At 36.6% G+C, this 20,797-nt stretch overlaps 3 protein-coding genes and 2 pseudogenes across 3 annotated transcripts; 4 read left to right on the forward strand and 1 right to left on the reverse strand.

Annotated features, from left to right (window-relative positions):
- Positions 1–377: 377 nt before the first annotated feature.
- On the reverse strand, positions 378–5,628 carry LOC112764124 (mRNA cap guanine-N(7) methyltransferase 2). The gene is made up of 11 exons (XM_025809659.2): positions 5,613–5,628; positions 5,221–5,425; positions 4,977–5,150; positions 4,240–4,308; positions 3,965–4,074; positions 3,118–3,240; positions 2,948–3,040; positions 2,664–2,732; positions 2,432–2,520; positions 2,227–2,324; positions 378–1,012 (listed from the first exon to the last, which is right to left on the reverse strand). The coding sequence occupies exons 2-11, from the start codon at positions 5,311–5,313 to the stop codon at positions 836–838; spliced, it is 1,095 nt and encodes a 364-aa protein (XP_025665444.1). The 5' UTR covers positions 5,314–5,425; positions 5,613–5,628; the 3' UTR covers positions 378–835.
- LOC112764126 (uncharacterized) lies at positions 5,459–7,497 on the forward strand. Its single transcript, XM_025809662.3, has 4 exons — positions 5,459–5,913; positions 6,028–6,147; positions 6,403–6,633; positions 6,981–7,497. The coding sequence occupies exons 1-4, from the start codon at positions 5,728–5,730 to the stop codon at positions 7,356–7,358; spliced, it is 915 nt and encodes a 304-aa protein (XP_025665447.1). The 5' UTR covers positions 5,459–5,727; the 3' UTR covers positions 7,359–7,497.
- Positions 7,498–7,973: 476 nt separating this feature from the next.
- Positions 7,974–11,724, forward strand: LOC112764122 (rust resistance kinase Lr10-like; annotated as a pseudogene).
- On the forward strand, positions 8,130–9,883 carry LOC140180730 (uncharacterized). The gene is made up of 2 exons (XM_072222011.1): positions 8,130–8,786; positions 9,776–9,883. Exons 1-2 carry the CDS (start codon positions 8,130–8,132, stop codon positions 9,881–9,883), a joined length of 765 nt encoding a protein of 254 aa, XP_072078112.1.
- Positions 11,725–12,114: 390 nt separating the features above from the next.
- LOC140173047 (uncharacterized) overlaps positions 12,115–20,797 on the forward strand; it is a 30,263-nt pseudogene continuing 21,580 nt past the window's right edge.

The following is a 20,797-nucleotide window of genomic DNA, read 5'->3' on the forward strand; positions in this document are numbered from 1 at the left end:
TTAGCCAATATATAGTATGAACACTAAAAAACAAAGAAAGGCAAATAGGGTTAGGGGTGCACATGGGCCGGGTGAAGCCGGGTTTGATGTGACCTAGACCCGACTCGAAATATACACCGGGTCTATTTATTAGACCCGAACCCGGCCCTAGACCCGATGAAACCAATACACTTTCGGGCCACAATTATACTGGGTAAAAACTGGGTAAAAACCGGGCCGTTAACATTACATTACGTTGATACCTTCTTGTAAGCTAGCATGTAAAAATATCCAAATTTCCAAGACTCCAACCATTATTTAACATGGTAAAATTCACTTAGAAAAATATAACAAGAACCAACCATTCTTCAAAATTAAAGCATAACCACAATCAATACTAAAGTATAACCACAATCAATACTAATATTATCTAATAATACCAAATATTTAAATCAATACAAATAACACAATATTATGCATTAGTCTAAAGTCTTATACATTTTAAATATAAAACATTAACTTATAGTTTTATAATGACTAATAACACAAAATATTAAGATTTATAATACTTAAATTCCACATAAGAATAGTCATGATCCATCACTAATAACACAAAATATTAATTGTGTATGATGACCGGGTCACCGGACCGACTTCGGGTGACCCGAGCTATGGCCCGGACCCGACCCGAAATAATGACCGGGTCTATTTTTGAGACCCTTACCCGGCCCTAAACCCGATGAAATCACACCAAATTAGCCCCAAAATTGTTCGGGACCGGGACGGGCCTTCGGGCCGGGCCGGGCCGGGTCTGTGCACCCCTAAATAGGGTAAACCCCCCAGACCATAGGATTAGTCAAAGTGCCTCTGGAAAACGTAAATCAGGAGGGCCAGGGCCCAATATCCCTTTTTGTTCGCTAATCATGCCCAGCCCAAGAGTAGGAGGAGGAGGCGGTGGTGGAGGTGGTGGTGGTGGTGGTGGAGGTGGTGGCTCCATCTGTGCATTTATTTCATCATCTCTCCAACTTGTTCCCTGTAAAATAAAGGATGACTACCACTCTCCCTCCAAAGTATATTATTATTACAAATAAGAAAATGGAAGCCAAATAATAATATTTTTTTAATTGCAAAATGAAATGAGTAATTTAATTAGAAGTCACATCTACACAAATGAGAAGAAATTTCTTGTATGTCATTCTGAAAACGAAATAAGGTCAGTAGTTGCTTTCGGTGTGGAAAGTATTGGGATCATACATGAACATAGGATGTACTGATGTAGCTTATAGCCTATGGGTCACAGCTTCAGTTGATTATTATTTATTTTATAATTTAGGTTGATGAAGTAATTACTTCTTAACTAATTTATCGCTCTTGGGAGGAAGCTATGCCACTTATTATTACCGACTTTAAGACTTTATGCTTTCTTTAATTATGTATTTATGTTGAAGTCAAAATAGTGTGACACCACCCACCAGGCCACTGGAACTTTACTTTACGTTTTCATTTTTGACATTTTATTATAGTTTAATTTATATAAATTTTTTGAAAGTTTAATTAATTTTTTCATGTTTCTTTAAGGTATGTTCCCACTTCCCAGCATGTACGACACGCCACAAAACATGCAGAAGAGGATTCATTAAAAGCAAAGGAATAATTCATACACTTTTTAAAAATATCGGTGTTAAAAAATGGAAACTTTTTACTGATACAAAAAAGGTTTTAAACTATGACCACAAAACATGTTCATCATAAGCTTTTTCCTTTAACCAGAAACCCTTTTAAAAAGCAGGGTATGAACGAGTTAGAATAAGGGCCCAAAAAAAAAAGAATAATATCTAAAGTCAGTTCTCAAGAAATTTTTAATATAACATTTTAATCCTCTATGAATTTTGATCACCAAATCAGTCTCTAATCTTCTATTTTGTTAGACAAATCAATCTTTACATCAAATTTTGGTAAAAAGTTAAACAATTCACTCCCTATCATTATTTCATTATTTAATAAAGACATATCAGTTCCTAAAAACTTTTAAAATTCTCAAATTAGTCCCTCCGTATAAACGAAAAACCTAATGTGAAGGCTGATTTGTCAAACGTAATAAAGTTTGGAGACTAATTTGATAATTAAAATTTGTAAAGTGTCCGACTAAATATTTCCAGGGACTAATTTAGGGTATTACTCAAAATAATAAACAAAACCTAGCGTGACATATGCTGAAAAATAATATTCAAAATTATTGATAATTACCTCATCAAGATTATAAATTGGTTCTTGGATTAATGGACTGGCAATTGGAGGTGCAATATCTGGATCAGGCTTTTGAAATATAAATGTTGTATAGAGACCTGCATTTGAATGGAAACTCAGTTCTCCGTTTAACTACAGGTGAAAGTGAAACCAAGAAACTTTGTACTAGGTAATTCATGGTCAAGAGAAACAACTAATGCATTACCTAGAGCATCATATGATCGAGGAAGAAGTCTTCCCCTAGGATCCAATAGGCTTGGAACATAGTTCATTAGCAACCCTGCCAATTGTGCTCTTTGAGCAATTAGAAAGATGAAGAAGGAAGTTATATAAACAAAACAGTCTTAACTACAAAATTGCGAATAACACACTATGTATACTACAGTTGAAGGATTTGGAAAAATCATTATTCCTACATACAAGAATGCAAAGCCAACCTGTTGTCATCATAAAACTCGGTTAGGTTTTGTATCTCCACATACTCAAGACCAGCTTCTCTGGCCAACCTGAGTTTCATAAGAACACAAGTCGAATCAGTCTAAAAGTGGAAATTGATTATATGAATGTAACAAGTACAAAAAATACTGAAGTCAATGTTGTTCCTTCATGAAAACAGGTTTGGTAGGTAGTATTAGAGATTGACATCAATATGGTGCATTGGCAGCAATCAATGCAACAACTCACAGAGTATCAATCTTAGGTTATTAAGTAAGATGAAAACCTGATGAAGCTTGGAAAATGAACCAAGCAATGGGTTTCAGCAGAGGCATCACTGGCAAATTTCAGCTGGTATTTCTTCCCAAATAAGGGAAACCTGGAAAGATCGGACAGGTTACATAGCGAAAGAGAAGAATTGGTAACATAAAGTTGAACAATTGTGGAGATATATACTTTTCTTCTTCAACCTCAAAAGTGATCATGTAATTCTCTGTCCGAATGCAATTGGGAACAATATTTGGCTTCATGCTGCTGCCTTTGTTGTGATATGCTTCAACATTCTTCTGATACTTGGCCCTATATGGCTACAATGTTACCAGAATCCAGCATATTTTGGTATAAAGACCTCATGCAGACTTCAATCAATGCTCAGAAATGTCATACATGGATGGAAGTATGGAAGCACCATAAGAAAATAGACGGAAGCAACTACAAATAGAAGAAAACACAAATGTCTCATAAATAAATCATTCATTGTCTAAATCTGGACCTCTTCTGTGCACTTCTCCTAGACACTAGATGATTCTTCTCCTTTTCTATTAGGCAGAGAGTTTTCATCATATGTATAAAGGTTGAAACTAATTAAGGTTGAAACTACTTAGAGCATTTATAAGGGCATAATAAAGAAGAAAGAAGACTGAGATATCTAGGACATAATTGTTGCAAACCAAAGACACGGTTTATAGACCTACTATTTATTGTCACTGATAAACAGGTACTCCAATGCTGCTACTAGGAAAATCAGGCCAAACAATCTAGGCGCAATTGCGCAAACATTAGACCAAAGACAAGGAAATATTAGTGTTCTCAGTAACAATCTAAGAGCAGATATGTCGGTGAAAACTTCATAGGTGTTTTGGCTTCACTTAATAACTACTTAACACATCAAATCACCAATCCAGTTCTCATATTGTGTGAATTTCATTTGGACAGCAGACCAAATAAAAAAATACAAAACAAGAAAGAGAGCACATGCAATTACATTCAAGAATATTAGACCGTTGACAAATAAGTCTCATACCATATGGTAGATGAGTCAGGAGTAATACCAAGAAAATAACCCCCTGGCTTCAGTAGAGATGACACATTATGCAGGAGTCTCCGTGCTTTCTCTTCAGTTTCAAAACACAGCTGCATTAGAGATATTAATCAGAAGTGGAGCAGCAACTAAATTTTAGTGGAATAACTAAAATAGAAATAGTGTAAGGACAAATGTTAGAAAATAAGATATCATCCATAATGATCCAATCAGCAACTATAATGCTTCAAACCATCATTTGGGAGTGAATATCAAACCTGCAAATGCTGCAAACAGCAGACAAAATCAGCCACATTGGTCTTCTCCAAATGCACTTCTAAATTCTCCTGTTAGAAAAGAAAATGCACAATATAAGATCAAAAAGACTAATGGATTAGGCTCATTTTTACTCCAACTTAAGGTGGTAAAATAAAGTATGAAACAACCTCAGGAAAAAGGTGTCAAAAAGCACATATCTCACACAATACAGATCTTAGCAACAATTAGCTTTTATCTGTCCTTTTAAATTCTGCCTAGTTTACACCCTTTAGAATCACAGTTGCCTCAGTGCACTCAACCACACTAGTTCAATTTTTTCCTTTGGCAATTTATCCGTGTGCTCCACATAAAAGTTTGTAGTTTTGAAATCCTCATATATCATACATACTAAAACAAAGTTCCATTCTGCTTATACATTGACAACATTATCCTATAGAACCACAAAATTCCCCCCTAAAAGGGAAATATGAATACGCAACACAAAAAATATACTCTATGCAACAAAACAAAGATGAAAATCAAATTCAACGAAGAAGGTAAGAATACATGTTCCCCCTGGCTTCTCAGCTGAAAAAGGTTACTACAAAATTACTATGAGAAAGGAATAAACAGTGACAATTCCGTGTGCCCTAAATTCATGTACCATGTAAACAGCTCAAATGAAAGCTATGCTAAATAAGCGAGAATAAGAAACATACAAACATAACTGTGTAGAAGAAGAAGAAAGAAAGCTCACTGTGCAAGGGTCAAGGTCAAAGAACTCGGCAGTGAAGGATTTGCGGTGAGAGTCCCAGGCTTCCCGCAAATTGTCGAGAGAAGAGGAAGAGGCATCGATTCCAATGTAGTGGCCAATTTGTGCCTCCATCCATTTCTCAGAGTCGCCGCCTCCGCCGCAGTACAAGTCACAGACCTTCAACGAAGAGAGCGAGTGAGTGATGAGAGAAAGAGAATGATGAGAAAGCGAGTGAGAGAATGCTAACCGTGGCGTAGGGGTGAGCGAAGATCTTGATAAGAGCCATCTTCGCAAAATCGTAGAGGCGTTGCAGCGTCGACTCGCTCCTCGAAGAAGTCATTCTTCATCCACCATGCAAAAGGAACCACCACTCTCTCCCCCACCAGTCCACCACCCTCCACCGCCAAGCACTTTCCGGTTACCGGTGTGTTTTGTGCCTTGTAGTCAAACACCTTCAAATATATTTACTTATTGTTTAGTGAATTAGGTAATATTGAATCAGGTATTAACGTAATTTCAAATATTTTATTATTTTAATCTATAAAAAAATGATTAATAAACATTTTAATACCAATAAAAATTAGAATGAAAAATCGAGATTCAAACTTACACAATAAAAAATTCACTTTAAAAGTTTACCTCATGTTTTGACTCAACATCACCGTCGTAGTGAGACGTTGACGAAGCATATTATTTCCCAGAACGAAGCTAACAAAACTCGAAATTTGATTGGCAACGAAGGAGGAGAAACCAGATGAGCTCGCACGAAGAAGAAACCTTAGTGGAAGCAGCGCTTCGAGTTCTGAACACTGCCGACCCTTTCGAGAAGGCTCGACTCGGCGACTCCGTCGCTTCACGGTGGCTCCACGGTGCCATCGCTCTTCCCTACCACCCTTCTCGAAACCTACCCGTCCCTGATCGCCCCGCAAGGCTATCCAATGTAAGGGTTCTCTCGTTCTTCTGTTTTTGGGGTGCCACTGCCATGTGTTTGATGAAATGCCTCACTCGTATTACGTCGCTGATTTTGTTTCTTTTGTTTGATTATTGTTGGCAGGTGAAGTTGGTGGCGCCGAGTCTGATGCCGAAGCTTGGCAAAGCCGGCAGCTTGCAGAGCAGGATAGCCATTGTGCATAGTCTTGCTCACACTGAAAGCTGGGCCATTGACCTCTCTTGGGTATTCTTCTCTAACTTCTTCCATTGCCTTATCTTTCATTTTAGAGTTTAATTAACTTTTTATGTGGCAGAATATGTATGTTCACGGTAGATAATATACGTTATAAACTTTGTGACACTCAGTTTATGAATATTTTATATTTAACTAAATGTGTTTCACCCTCCTTCCAAAGCATTTGTTATTGTGTTTTCTGGAAGACATTTGCTTTGAGTTTGCACGCAGCTGCGAAGATATATATAAAATTATTTTTTGCAGGATATAATAGCTCGATTTGGCAAACAAGAAGCGATGCCTAGAGAATTCTTCACAGATTTTGTGAAGGTCGCACAAGATGAAGGGCGACACTTCACCCTTCTTGCTGCAAGACTTGAGGAGCTAGGGTCTTATTATGGAGCATTGCCAGCTCATGATGGCCTTTGGGATTCTGCTACTGCTACTTCCAAGGATTTACTATCACGATTAGCAGTTGAACATTGTGTCCATGAGGTGTGTCTCACATTGAGCTGTGGTATTTTATGGATATGTTTTATATTTGATGCTTGGATTTGTCATTCTAGAAACCAAGATTGAGTCAATAGGTCGCTTATGAATAATTTTGTTGGCAGGGGAGTGATGGAGTGCATGAGGAATCATCAGATTTATTTATTTTTATTGTATTTTTATTTTATTTTTCTAATTTTAGCAGCTCTGACTATATATTTTTTTAATTAAATTGGTGTTTCAAATAGTTTGTTAATGCCTGTAGTGATATGTAGGTTTGTCCTACTTCCTTTATTTATATCTCCCTCTCCCTTTCTATCTAAAATATAGTACCTTTGTGAGTTTGAACACAGGCCAGAGGACTTGATGTGCTGCCTACAACAATCTCTCGTTTCCGCAATGGTGGGGATGACACTACAGCAGAGCTACTAGAAAGAGTAGTTTACCCAGAAGAGATTACACATTGTGCTGCTGGAGTGAAGTGGTTCAAGTATCTATGCCAGAGGTCCAGAAAGCTGGCCCCAGACACAGAAGAGCAAGAAGTTTGTTCATTACAAAATGAAATGACCACAGAGCAGAATGAAGTGATTCAAAAGTTTCATGAAATAGTGAGGACATATTTCAGAGGACCTTTAAAACCACCTTTTAATGAGACAGCAAGAAAAGCTGCTGGATTTGGTCCAGAATGGTATGAACCGCTTGCTGTTAAAGAGGCCAACCAATCATTGTAACCAACATATTTCCTGATTTAATTAGGTTTCTTACTGTTTATATTTGGCAGGTAACTGTGAATCTTATAACACATAAGGTCATTTATGTGCTTTTCTTTTTCTGTTTCTTTTATTCATATATTGTATTTTGAATTTGCCCTGATTCTGCCTTCTCTTTAACTTAAGTTTTTAATCCATAAAATTAAGAATGCTGAATTTTTATTTTATTTCCTCCAAAATATGTTCTAAAAGCTAAAAAGTCAAAGGATAAGTAAAAGTCAGTATCATAAGCTTAAAAGATAAGAATACTTAATGGGACATACCTAGAACGAGTCCAAATTATGTATATGTCAATGTACAAAAGAGTGATACATATTGTGTGATTAGATTAATTAAAGTAGTTTCTAGGAAATTTCTGAAGCTGGAAGGTCTCATAAGTCACATTACAAAATATGGTCAAAACAACATATGTATGATGACTTGTGAATAGAGTTGTGAGACAGTGATGGTCAACTCCTCTGTGGAGCACATACGTTTCCCGGAGACTTCGTTGTAAGTCCTTGTGAATAAGTGGTGCTGCGATGTGAAGCAAGTGAATTCTTGTTATATATGTTTTTAAATCTATATCTGTAGTCTATTGTTATTGATGTGTACACCAAATTAAAGAAAATGTTATCCCTTTGTTCATTTTTGTTACCCCTTCTACTGCTGCTGGGGATCTCTTTATATATTTTCAATAATATTCATTACTCCCGGTGGGATAGCAAGGTGGCAATTGATGCAGACAAAAGAATGTGTTCATCTGGGTGGTGTGGGAGGCATGACATAAGGTACCCTTTCAGGCTGAATAATAGTAGTCCAAGCCACTGTGGTGATCACAGGTACACCCTCTCTTGCGAGAATGATAACCAACTCTTTCTCTATCTCAAATCAATCAAGCTCAAAGTGCAGTCAATTAACTACAACAACTACACAATCCGACTAGTAGATGCCAATGTTGCCCTGCATACCCATAATCACTCTTCTCTCCTTCCTTATTCTTTGACCTCCTCCAATTTCAGCAGAATGGGTTATGAGCAATATCAATATCGGTTCTATACACACCATTTTAATGATGGTATAAGCTTGATAAAGCAGATGTTATATGTGAGGTGCCCACCATATGGAGTAGAATCTTCTGCTGCTGCAAGCTGCATGAATGGATCTTATGCGCTTGGGAGTACAATCTATGTCAGTGATATTGATAAAACTCTCCAGGATTTGGCATTCGGAGACTCGTGTCAGATAGAGTGGATATATCTGACTTCATGGCCTACCGAAATCAAACACAAAAACATTTCATGCACAGACATCCATCATATGCTGCTTTCTGGCTTTGAACTGTCTTGGTTGCAAGCATATTGCAATAATGAGACATTCTTTGCCATGCTAGGTGATCATAACAACATCGTTTGTTTTAACAATCACATAAGCTCTCTGCATCAAAATTGTAAGTGTGTTTCTACTAATTTAACTAATATCTACTTATTCGTATATTTGATTTGTTATAGTATTCTTGTATCTTCTTTTTATAAAGTTTCTCATACTTTTAATTTAATCATTGGTTTAAAATTTGTTTTCATTTTTTTTTATCTAAATTTTGAAAGTATTAAAAAAAAGGCAGCTTAATGCACAAGTATCCCGCGTTAACGCAGAATTTGAAAAAGGACTGCACCCAAATAGTATAATGTATGCAGCCTAACTTAATAACCACGACTTGAACCCGATCATAGGGAGTTGCTCCAAGGCTCCCAAAATTTTAAAAGTAACTAATTTTAGTTAATAAGACACCTACCAATTTCACAATAACAGATTATGTGAATACTCATTCTATAATCTTATAACGTATCGTAACAATTCCCTTTTTGTACAAGTTCTCTTCTGTGCTGTTGTTCAACATTGCCTTGTCTAATTTTCTTCTTCTACATTTCTAAGAAAATAAAAAACTTCATATTCCTTGTACTAAACAATTCACGAGTATGTTGATATAATGATGAAACGAAAGTGTAACTTTTGTATTCGCATGTATTGTTTATTTATTGAAAAAGTAAACTATAAAATATGAGAACAATGTCTTCATTTAAACTTAATTTCTTAAACTAAATTATCCTTTTGACTCATAGCTGGATAATTTTTGCTAACACGTGATAAGGTATGTGTTTTTCATTACAAAAACAATTAGCCATTAAATTAGCATTATTATATAATTGTATATATTCACACATTTTTTAATTAAACAATCAGCTACTAGAATAATTAAACTTGCTAAAATAGAATAATTAAACATGTATGTAGTAGTATACTAAAAATTTTGTATAAAATACAAAATCTATATATTTATAAAATAGTTAATAGATGATTATTTTTTATGTATATTTAATTTTTTTGGTGTGTACCAGGGTATCCATCAGGCCGGAAGCCCAATGACTAATCCCTCGGGTACTGCAGAGGCACACAAAGTGGGCGACCCTCCCAAGCAAGCAAACTCCATTCCCATCCTCCAGTGAGTATCGAACCCGGGAGAGATGGTTAAGGGACACAGACCCTCATCCATCTGTGCCAACTTGCGTTGGTTATGTATATTTAATTTGATCGTTTATCTTTTCACTTTTTATTTCTACAGTTGCAGTTGTACTTTCAATGATTGCTTTTGGTCTAGCGGATGGAGCGAGTAAGCCTTGCTTTCCCTTTGCGGCTTGAACCTACGTACTTATTTTGTTTTATTTTATGCATAGGTTTATAATGACATCGTGGAATTTATGAAGGGAACACCATTAGAATTTAGCAGTAAAAATGAGAGAGGAAAAAAAAAACTACCATAGTTTTAAAGGCTTTTCTTAAAATAGCATATTAAGTTTAAAATCTTGCCATTCAAATTTAAACGTGTTAAACTGAGCGAAGTTATGATTTCTCAACTATTTTTCCATCTTCTTTACAGTTTTGTTTGTTCTTGCCAAATTTGTACTTGGAGCTCCATGCATTGTTATCTTCTGCATATATAAATGGAGACGAAGACATTTATCGATATATGACAGTATCGAAGATTTTCTGCGAAGTGACAACAACATCATGCCAATTAGATACTCCTACAAAGAAATCAAGAACATAACTGGAAAATTCAAGACTAAACTAGGAAATGGAGGCTATGGCTCTGTCTTCCAAGGAAAACTTCGAAGCAGTCGTCTTGTAGCTGTTAAGGTATTGAATAAGGCCAAATCCAATGGCCAGGAGTTCATCAATGAAGTTGCTACCATTGGAAGAATTCACCATGTTAATGTGGTGCAACTCATTGGTTTCTGTGTGGAGGGATCAAAGCATTGTTTGGTGTATGAGTTAATGCAAAATGGCTCTTTAGAAAAATACATATTTTCACCTCAAGAGAGTGCTTTAAATTCCTTAAGTTGTGAAAAACTGTACAACATTTCTCTTGGAGTGGCACGTGGTATTGAGTATCTGCATAATGGTTGCGACATTAAAATTCTGCACTTTGACATTAAGCCTCATAACATTCTTTTGGATGAGAAATTCAATCCAAAAGTCTCTGATTTTGGACTTGCAAGGCTTTATCCCACTGATAAAAGCATTGTGTCTCTGACCGCAGCAAGAGGAACCATAGGGTACATGGCTCCTGAGTCTTCTATAGAAACGTCGGCGCAATCTCATACAAAGCAGATGTTTATAGCTTTGGGATGTTGTTGATGGAAATGGCTAGTAGAAGGAGGAATTTGAATGCTTTGACTGAAAATTCCAGCCAAATATATTTCCCTTTCTGGGTTTATGATCAATTGCAAGATGGGAGGGAAATAACAATAGAAAATGACACAGATGAAGAGATGAAGTTGGCAAAGAAAATGATGATTGTGGCATTGTGGTGTATACAGACAAAGCCTAATGATCGACCTTCAATGAAGAAAGTTGTAGAGATGCTGGAACAAGATGAAGAGTTATTAGAAATACCCCCTAAGCCTTATTTCTATCCACTTGATGAACCTGCCCATGAAGTTGGAGAAGATAGCAGTTCAAGGGTATCCTCTGATATGTCATCAGTTGGTGGTTCCAAAGAATAGAACTGTTCTGTTTGGACTCTGATCCGATATAAATTTGCAGGATCTGCATCTATCTTTTTTCCTTGGCTTTCATATATATGTGTATTTCTGAGGTATATGACAGAATCAATTGATTTGATTACTATATGTTGAATTTGATAGAATCAATTGTTCAAGAGGTTTGTGTTGGTCTCAGATTTTGGTAATAAAAACTCACTACTTATAAGAGACCAAGTACAAAATTAAATTATGTATTAGGATTCCCCATTTCTTCCAATAAATGTATTTTCTTTTGGATTCAATGCTACTAGGATTATGATTTTATTTAATTTGTTGCTAGCTAGGCTACCGGCAGAGTTGCTAGAATTAGTAGTTTACACAGAAGAAATTACAAATTTGTTGTATTAAAGTGGTTCAAGTATGTATCTCAAAGTTTCATGCAATAGCGAGAACAAATTTTGGAGAACAAAGTTTCTGAACACTGCCGACCCTTCCGAGAAGGCTCGACTCAGCGACTCCGTCGCTTCACGGTGTCATCGCTCTCTCCTACCTCCCTGATCGCCCCGCGAGGCTCTCCAATGTAAGCATTCTCTCGCTCTTCTGTTTTCGGTTGCCACTGTCATGTGTTTGATGAAATGCCTCACTCATATTACGGGATAATATTTTTTCTTTCCTTTGATTATTGTTGGCAGGTGAAGTTGGTGGCGCCGAGGCTGATGCCGAAGCTCGGCAAAAAGCCGGCAGCTTGCAGAGCAGGATAGCCATTGTGCCTAGTCTTGCTCGCCTTGGCCATTGACCTCTCTTGGGTATTCTTCTCTAACTTCTTCTATTGTCTTTCTATTGTCTTACCTTTTGTTTTGTTGATTTTTAGTAAATCGATAGTTTTTCCATATCTAGTGGTCTAAACCTACTCCTACATACGAGTACCAGTTTTTTAAAAGTGTATCAAAGCGTCTTCGATTAGACAAGTTTTGACAATAAAAATAAAATAAATTTGTAAAATATTAAATGAAATTTAAAAATAAAAGTTTTCAAAAAGTAAAGACATGATAAATGAAAAGGCTTGTACCAAAATCAAAAGGGAATAGTAAAAGCGCCTTCAATTAAATCAAAGAACTTTAAAGTAAGTAATAGAATGTTAAAAGATAAATTAAACAGGGAAAATAAAGAATGTAAATAACATAAGATTAAATGAAATATGAAGTTTACAAACATAATTAAAATTAAAAGAAAGAAGAAGGTGGAAGGAACCATATAAAAAAAGGAAACTCGATCGCAAACTCAGGGATTTGCTGGGATGTGAGAGTGCTAGAGTGTTTTTCTGAGTAAAAGTTTCAACCCTTATTCCCTAACACTTCATAGTATTTATAGATTATCTTACATAACGGTTAATTTGACTACAATTAATTACAATTAAATGAAGAATTATAAATTTGAAATACAATCACTCTTGATAACCGTTCCTACTGCGTGATTGTAGATATTTTCAATATTTTCCTCGTGTGATTTAAGCCACAAACTTTCCTGCTTCCACAATTATTCGATCAACTTTTCGAAAGCTTTATTCGATTTTCTCGAATCGAATCTCTTACTCGATTTAGCTTACTCGATCGAAATCCAACTTGATGCTAATTACTTCCAATGTTGTACCCACATGCGTGTAACCTTCGAGAAACTACACTTAACTTTTTAATCCAACTCATTCGTATCGAGAACATTTTTCGATCAACAAATTGTCCCATTGAATTAATGTGATTGTTTTCGACAATATTATCGAAAAAATAAAGCACTTAATCCAAAAATAAATTAGCAATAATTATCATTAAAACCTCCATTACTACTGTTTAACTCGACACGTCTCCCGAGGCTTACGCTCTCTCTCTCACCACTTCATCTTCCCCACGAAGTTACTTTTATTCACATTTCCTCTACAGTAACGACTACAGTGACACTTTAAATCCATCATTCTTACCTTCGTTCAAACTTCCTGAACCCCATCATTCTCTGAGTTTTCTCTATACCCTAAGATTTCTTCACAAAATCTTCAGTCTTTATTCTTGCTGAAAATGCCTGGTTCTTCTTCTCAAACTACCACCCAAGATAAGGGAAAAGGACACGAAATAATACCGCCATTCCCACCAGCTCTTCGCATTCTCAACCAAGTCAATGACGAAGTCATCGACGATCCTCATTTATCATCCAAAGACACCAGAATCCTAATCCCTTTCACCATTGGAGCCGAGACACACTGTTTTCTTGGACCAATTGAATCTCAAGAAAGGGCAAACAAAAAACTCTCTTTCTTCCCAAGTGCCAAAGAGGAAGATTTGTTGATAAACCAATCTTTCAATATTTCTCATTTTATCAACCAAAAAACTTTCAGGAATAATCCGAAGATTAGTCCTAGTGGCTACGATTTCACAGCCTGGTATCGACGTCTTGAGCCCACTAAAAATGATGATTGGAGATCTTCAGGAATTCATGAACTACTAAGCCTCTCCCACTTCTCACTTATCACACACCCTTGGATGATTGGGGCTGCGACCTGTTTCTGGAATAGGACAACTAACAACTTCCACCTTCCATATGGAATGATTGGAATGTCCCTTCTGGATGTGGCTGCTATTACAGGGCTTCCGATCAATTCCCCAGACTGTACTCCTGACATGCAGTCAAAGCGTCAATACAATGTGGTCCTGACAAACTCTTACAGTGACTTCATTGCCCACAACATGGGTGCAGAAGGTACAAAAATCACTGATAATGAACATGTTGCCTTCTTATTTTACTGGTTGAATGCTATCTTATTCTGCTCTCAAAGTATCCAAATGTCGAAAATTTACCTTCCTTTAGCCATTCTTCTTCACGAAGGAAAAGCCCTCAATTTGGCCAAGCTTATTCTAGGACACATTTTTTAAGAGCTTGGTCAATTTGTTTGTGACCTCCGAGATAATAAAATCATGAGTGCAGGAGGCCCTCTATGGCTTCTCCAACTATGGCTTAACGCCATTTTCGAAAATTTTATGACAAACAATACATTGATGGTTTTCGATTGTCTGAATACAAACCAAATTTTCCAGACACTGAATCAGATGAAGATAGATTTTGGGCTGTTTTCTCCCTTCTCTATTCTTGCAAAGATTTCGACAATAACCAACTCAATTTCACTCCCTTCTTGCGTCACAACCGTGGTCCTGCTTGGTTGGACCGTTTACTCTTCCGTGACACCAATGAAGCAAATGAACTTGCAAATCGAAGTTGGAAAAACATGCTGGCTCTACAAGTAATACCAATAGGATTACCTTTACACAAAAAGGAAAAATTCAAAATCACCATGTGTGCTCCGAACATGACAGCCAGACAGTTTGGATTTTCTCAAGCCATCCCAACACCACAACCTCGAAATGATGAGCCTTTCTTCCACTTTGCTTTAACCACTCAAGAGGATTTTGATTCTTGCCTCTTAAAGAATCAACAGCGTAGGGACCGTTTCAATTACGTGGTGTACAATCGCAGCTTCTATATCACCAAATCCTGTTTTGAGTGGTGGGCTGCTTATTACTCCAGGTACACTCGTTTCTTTGAAGAAATCCAACAAACTGCGATTCGAACTACCCCTGTTGCTGAGGGTTCTTCGAAAAGAACTCAAAAAAGAAAAGCCGAGGCTGCTCGACCACCACCATCTAAAAGTAAAAGAACTCCTACCAGAACTTCTCGAAAGGTGATTTTATAATTCCCATCTTTAACTTAAGATGTACTTTAACTTATATTTTTTAACCATACTTAATTTTGGATTTCTTATTAGCTGATATTGCCATCATCAATTGAGAGTTCTGAAGAAAGTGAACCGGTCAACAAGGACACTCCTACTATCTCCTCTCAATCGGAAGATGTAGCCGACTCTGACTCTAGCTCCCAATTAAGACAAAGGTCCAGAATCTCCCAGGTAACACAACCATCACTACACACTTAATTTAAAATAAAGTTTAAACTCAAAACTGATGTGTACCTTTTGTACTAGTTTGTCCATGTTAGCCACTCGATTCCAACTGCTGAAGCACTTGGCCAATCAATTTTGCCACAACAACATGGTCAAGAACAATCCACATCACATGACTCCATTCAATTCACAGGACCCACTCAACCAATTCCGGCTGCTTTTCCACCTGCTTTTCATTCAACACAGGTGATTGATTCCACAACAAATCCCCTGCAGCATTTTCTAGAAGAAAGCCATAGACTTGAGTCATCCTCACCAAATCATCAAGTTGCCTTTACTGAAGAAAATCAAGCGATTCCAGATTCTGATTCTGCTTCTAAAGCCGCTGACACTACCAACTCAGATTCCTCTCGATCCAAAGTTTTTGAAATCCCTCCAGAATTGCAACCTGATCCTTCACTCCAGGCTAATCTCCAGACTCCTCTAGGGCCAAGACTGGATACATCGAATGCTCTTACAACTCCAACCAGTGCTACCTTGGATGATTTGATTTCTGTTTTGAATAAAGTTATTCAAGAAAACAAAGTACCAGTGCCTGCACCAGCAATCTCTAGGCCTACTATATCAAGGTCTTCAGTCGAATTAGATCCTAATACTCGGGAGCAACTTCGATCGCTTATCAAGCTCTTGGATCATCCACCTACCACATGGGTCAATGATCCAATTCTCAACAAACTCCTGGAAGATTGTTTGAATTCTTCTTTTGAATTCCCAACCAACACACCATATTCTGCTTCCATCCAAGAATTCAGACAACTACTCAATGATAGCGTTGCATCTCAGTTTCAATTTCAAGAAACTGAAAATGAAGAAGCCACAGCCAAATCAAAAATAGAAAGTTGTCTTGCAACTGCTCAACCAATCCAATCCTCACGTGAGGAGTTTGATGTAAGAATCTCCCTCATGCCATTTCAGTTCAGGCTTTCCATGATCAAGAGGAAGCGAGAATCGAAGCAGAATTGGCTCAACTTCAAAAACAACTTGCCACCATATGCCAAAATCGAGCCACCTTAGCCAAACCTCTGGCTGCAGCCCAACAGGAGCAACATCTTCTTATCCAGAAACTTGTCTCGATTGACATTGAACAGGGAGAATATGAAAAACAACTCGAGAAAATTCAGGCTGACAAGTTCAAGCAAATTGAAATGCTTACAATTCTGGAAAACAAAAGGACAAAGCTGCGCTCTGATTTGGCAAAACTATTGGCATCTTGAACTTTTTTTTTTAACTTTTGTAATGACTATTTCCTTCTCTGAACTTGTGCCTGTTGAATTTCTATATTTGCCAACAATAGAAATGTTTCAGATATTTTCCATTAATCGAATTAACTACTTTTTCTGACTCAATGTCTTTAATCTTATAGGCATTTTCAGAAAATACCCTTATCACTTGAAAGGGACCTTCCCAGTTATGGGATCATTTACCAAGAAATTTTGATTTCTTTTCCATTAGTAAAATAACTTTCAAAACTAACTCACCTATCTTGAAAGATTTCTCCTTAATTCGACGATTATAACTTCGAGCAATACTTTCTTTTTGTCGAATTACGTTATCAAGTGCTAGAATTTGCTCTGAATCTAACTCATTTAATTCATCAAACATGGTATTCCAATAGTCATCGACTGGAAACTCACTCTGTTTCGATACTCTTAGGGTATTCAAATTAATTTTCAATGGTAGTACTGCATCATGACCATAGACCAACTTATAAGGTGAAGTTCCTGTCGAACCTCTTGGTGAATTCCGATAAGCCCATAACACTTGACTTAAGGTCTCATGTCATGTTCGAGGCCTATTCCCGATATGCTTTTTAATCAAGCCAATTAATATTTTATTTGCTGTCTCCACTTGCCCATTAGCCTGTGCATAATAAGGAGTTGAAGTAACCATACTAATGTTTCTTGAAACCACAAAATTTTTGATTCGCTGACCAATAAATATAGTTCTCTGGTCAGTACTTAGCGCCTGAGGAATTCCAAATCGATGAATGATATTTTTCTCGACAAAATCAATTATCTCTATTTGACCAACTTCTATCAAAGGAACTGCTTCAACCCATTTCGTGAAATAATCAATGGCTACTAAAATAAATTTATGCTACTTCGATGAAGGGGGGTGAATTAATCCAATTAAATCTAAAGCCCAACCTCTAAATGGCCATGTCTTTATTATCGAATGTAATTCAGCCGCTGAAATCTGTTGTATCGAACCACGTTTTTGACATTCTTGACATGCCTTTGCATAATCAATATAATCTTTTATCATAGATGGCCAAAATACATGGTTATGATATAACACCCATCTCATTTTCTTTCCTGCCTGATGAGCACCACATATTCCATTATGAACTTCCCCCAAAGCAATATTTTGATCTTCTCGACTCAAGCATCTCAACAAACTTCCATCAATCCCTTTTTTGTATAACTCATCGGCCAATAAAACGAAGTTCATTGCTTTTAACTTTAGTTTTCTATCAACTGTAATATTGGAATCTTTCAAATATCGAGCAATAGGTTTTCTCCAATCGGAATCATCCCATTCGCTCATGCATAGCACCTCTCTCTCATTTGCTGGTACCAAAATTTGATGGATACTAGATAATTTCTTAATAGTTTCTGGACCAATCCGATACTTCGAAGCAATTTGGGCTAACTCATTAGCAATCTCATTATGAACTCGAGGGATATGCACTTAAGAAACTTTTCGAAAAGACGTCAATAACTCCCAAGCAGTTACTAAGTATTTTTGTAACGTCTCATTATTACACTTAAACTCCTTCGACAACTGCTTTAAAACTAACTGTGAATCCCCCAAAATTTGAACTTCTAAAGCTCCTTTGTCGATTAAAATTTCTAGACCCAGAATCAAAGCCTCATATTCTGCTACATTATTGGAACAATGATACTTTAATTCGAACAAGAATTCTGATGGAATACCCTCTGGTGAGATAATAAGGATTCCAACCCCCGCGCCATCTTTATGTTTGGATCCATCGAAATACAATTTCAAATAATTAACTTCTACATCGACTATATTTGTCCCCTGGTCATTCAGATCTTTCGAATTGTCTACAAGAAAATCTGCAATGACCTGTCCTTTCACAGCCTTAGCCGGGACATATTGTAAATCAAATTCCATTAATGTCAGCATCCATTTTCCCAAATGTCCTCTTAACATAGGGAAACTTAGCATATATTTAATAAGATCGATTTGTGCTATTACTTTCACCGATTTAGCCACCATATAACATTTTAACTTCATACAAGCATGATATAGTGACAAGCATACTTTTTCAATCGGAGAATACCTTGTCTCGATATCAGTTAGAACTCGACTAAGGTAATAAACCGCTTGTTCATGCCCAATTTCATCATCCTGGGCTAACATACACCCTATAGTGTTTTCAGATGCTGCAATATATAATTTTAAAGGTTCAAATGGACGCACATTTGCCATAATTGGAGCTTTTGATAAATATGACTTAATCGAATCAAACACCGATTGATGTTCTGTGGTCCATTCGAATTTCGAACCATTCCTTAATTTCACCAGAGGCGCAAATACCCTAGTTCGATCCGAAAGATTCGAGATGAATCTTCGAAGGTAATTTACTTTTTCCAAAAACGACTGTACTTCTTTTTTCGATTTGGGTGCAGACAATGCTAGTATCGCATCTGCTTTATTTTTATCAATAGCTATTCCCTTTTTATGAACAACAAAACCTAGGAAGTTTTCAGCTGATACTCCGAAAGCACATTTCAAAGGATTCATTTTTAATCCTTTCTTTCTCATAGTAAGGAATGCTTTTCTTAAATGGTCTATATGCTGACTCACAGAAATCGATTTTACCATTACATCATCGATATATACTTCTATAAACTTTTCAATAAACTCATAAAAAATAGCATTCATGGCACGTTGATATGTTGCCCCAGCATTTTTCAAACTGAAAGGCATAACCACCCACTCATACGTACCTAATGCCCCAGGACAACGGAAAGCAGTTTTAGCCACATCATCTTCCACAATAAAAATTTGGTTATATCCAGAATAACCATCCATGAAACTAAGAATTTCATTCCCCGCTGCAAAATCGATTAACATATTTGCAATTGGCATGAAATATTCATCCTTTGGAGTAGCATTATTTAAATCGCGAAAATCGATACATACCCTCAATTTTTCATTTTTCTTCATCACTAGAACAATATTCGACACCCACTCCACATAACGAGCAGTTCGAATAAATTTTGCTTTGATCAAGCATTCTATTTCTTCTTTAATTTTCACATTGATTTCAGGAGCAAAACGTCTTGGGGTTTGCTTCACAGGCCGAGCATTGGGTTTCAATGCTAATTGATGTTCTACTAATGAATGATCGAGACCAAGTATTTCATGATAGTCCCATGCGAAACAATCCTTAAACTCATGCAACAAATCGAAAAGCTTAGTTCGAAAAGGATCAACAAGATCTTTACAAATATATGTAATTCGAACATCATCATGAGTCCCCAAATTAATTTCTTCTAAAGGATCCTGAGATTCGAACCCCTTATAATGATAATCTTCGATTGAATATTTTTCAAACCCCAAAGGCTCCAAATCATAAATACAATCGAAAGTAAAATCAATGGAATTATTAGAGATCGAAGAAACTTGATCTTTGATTAATTCATCACTACATTTATTTTCCACACAATAAGCCTCTACTATTAAATCGGCAGTCCGACTCACATCATTAATATCATTACAAGTAATAGAAAAATCATAACTACAACTAGCTTAGTAGATTTACTAATCCTATCTGATTCAACTTTATCAGAAGAATCATCTTTATTTTCTAAAACTTGGAAATTATTTAAATAATTATGCAAAGTTACCAGGTAATTGGAAACTTCCTCAACCTGGTCCATAGTTCAACCTTCGAGGTCTTTAAGAAAGACAATTCCAACCTGTTGGCTCGTAGCCCAAATCTGGATAGCGCAACTTCACCGAAAGTCCTTCAGAAGTCAAATAACACCCTTCAAAATTGTAAGGATTCAGAGATCGATCAACATTAAAAGGCTTCAATTTACGATTATATATCCTAAAATCGACGTGCATTTTCTCGACGTATAGACTCGAATCTGCTTTGATAATTTCAGATTTGCCTTCTTTAGTACACAGAAGCACGCTCTGATGCACTGTAGATGGTACAACACCTACTCCATGGATCCAATCTCTCCCAAGTAAGGCGTTATAACTAGCCTTCGATGGCACCACCATAAATACAGAGTGTCTCTCCGAAGACCCCACCTTTATAGTCAAGGTAACCAACCCTCTCGTTGGTGTAGAATTCCCACTAAAATCAGTCACAATAATATTTGTAGGGACCA

The sequence above is a fragment of the Arachis hypogaea genome, chromosome 17 (genome assembly GCF_003086295.3).
Source record: "Arachis hypogaea cultivar Tifrunner chromosome 17, arahy.Tifrunner.gnm2.J5K5, whole genome shotgun sequence".
In the NCBI taxonomy this organism is placed as follows: Eukaryota; Viridiplantae; Streptophyta; class Magnoliopsida; order Fabales; family Fabaceae; genus Arachis; species Arachis hypogaea.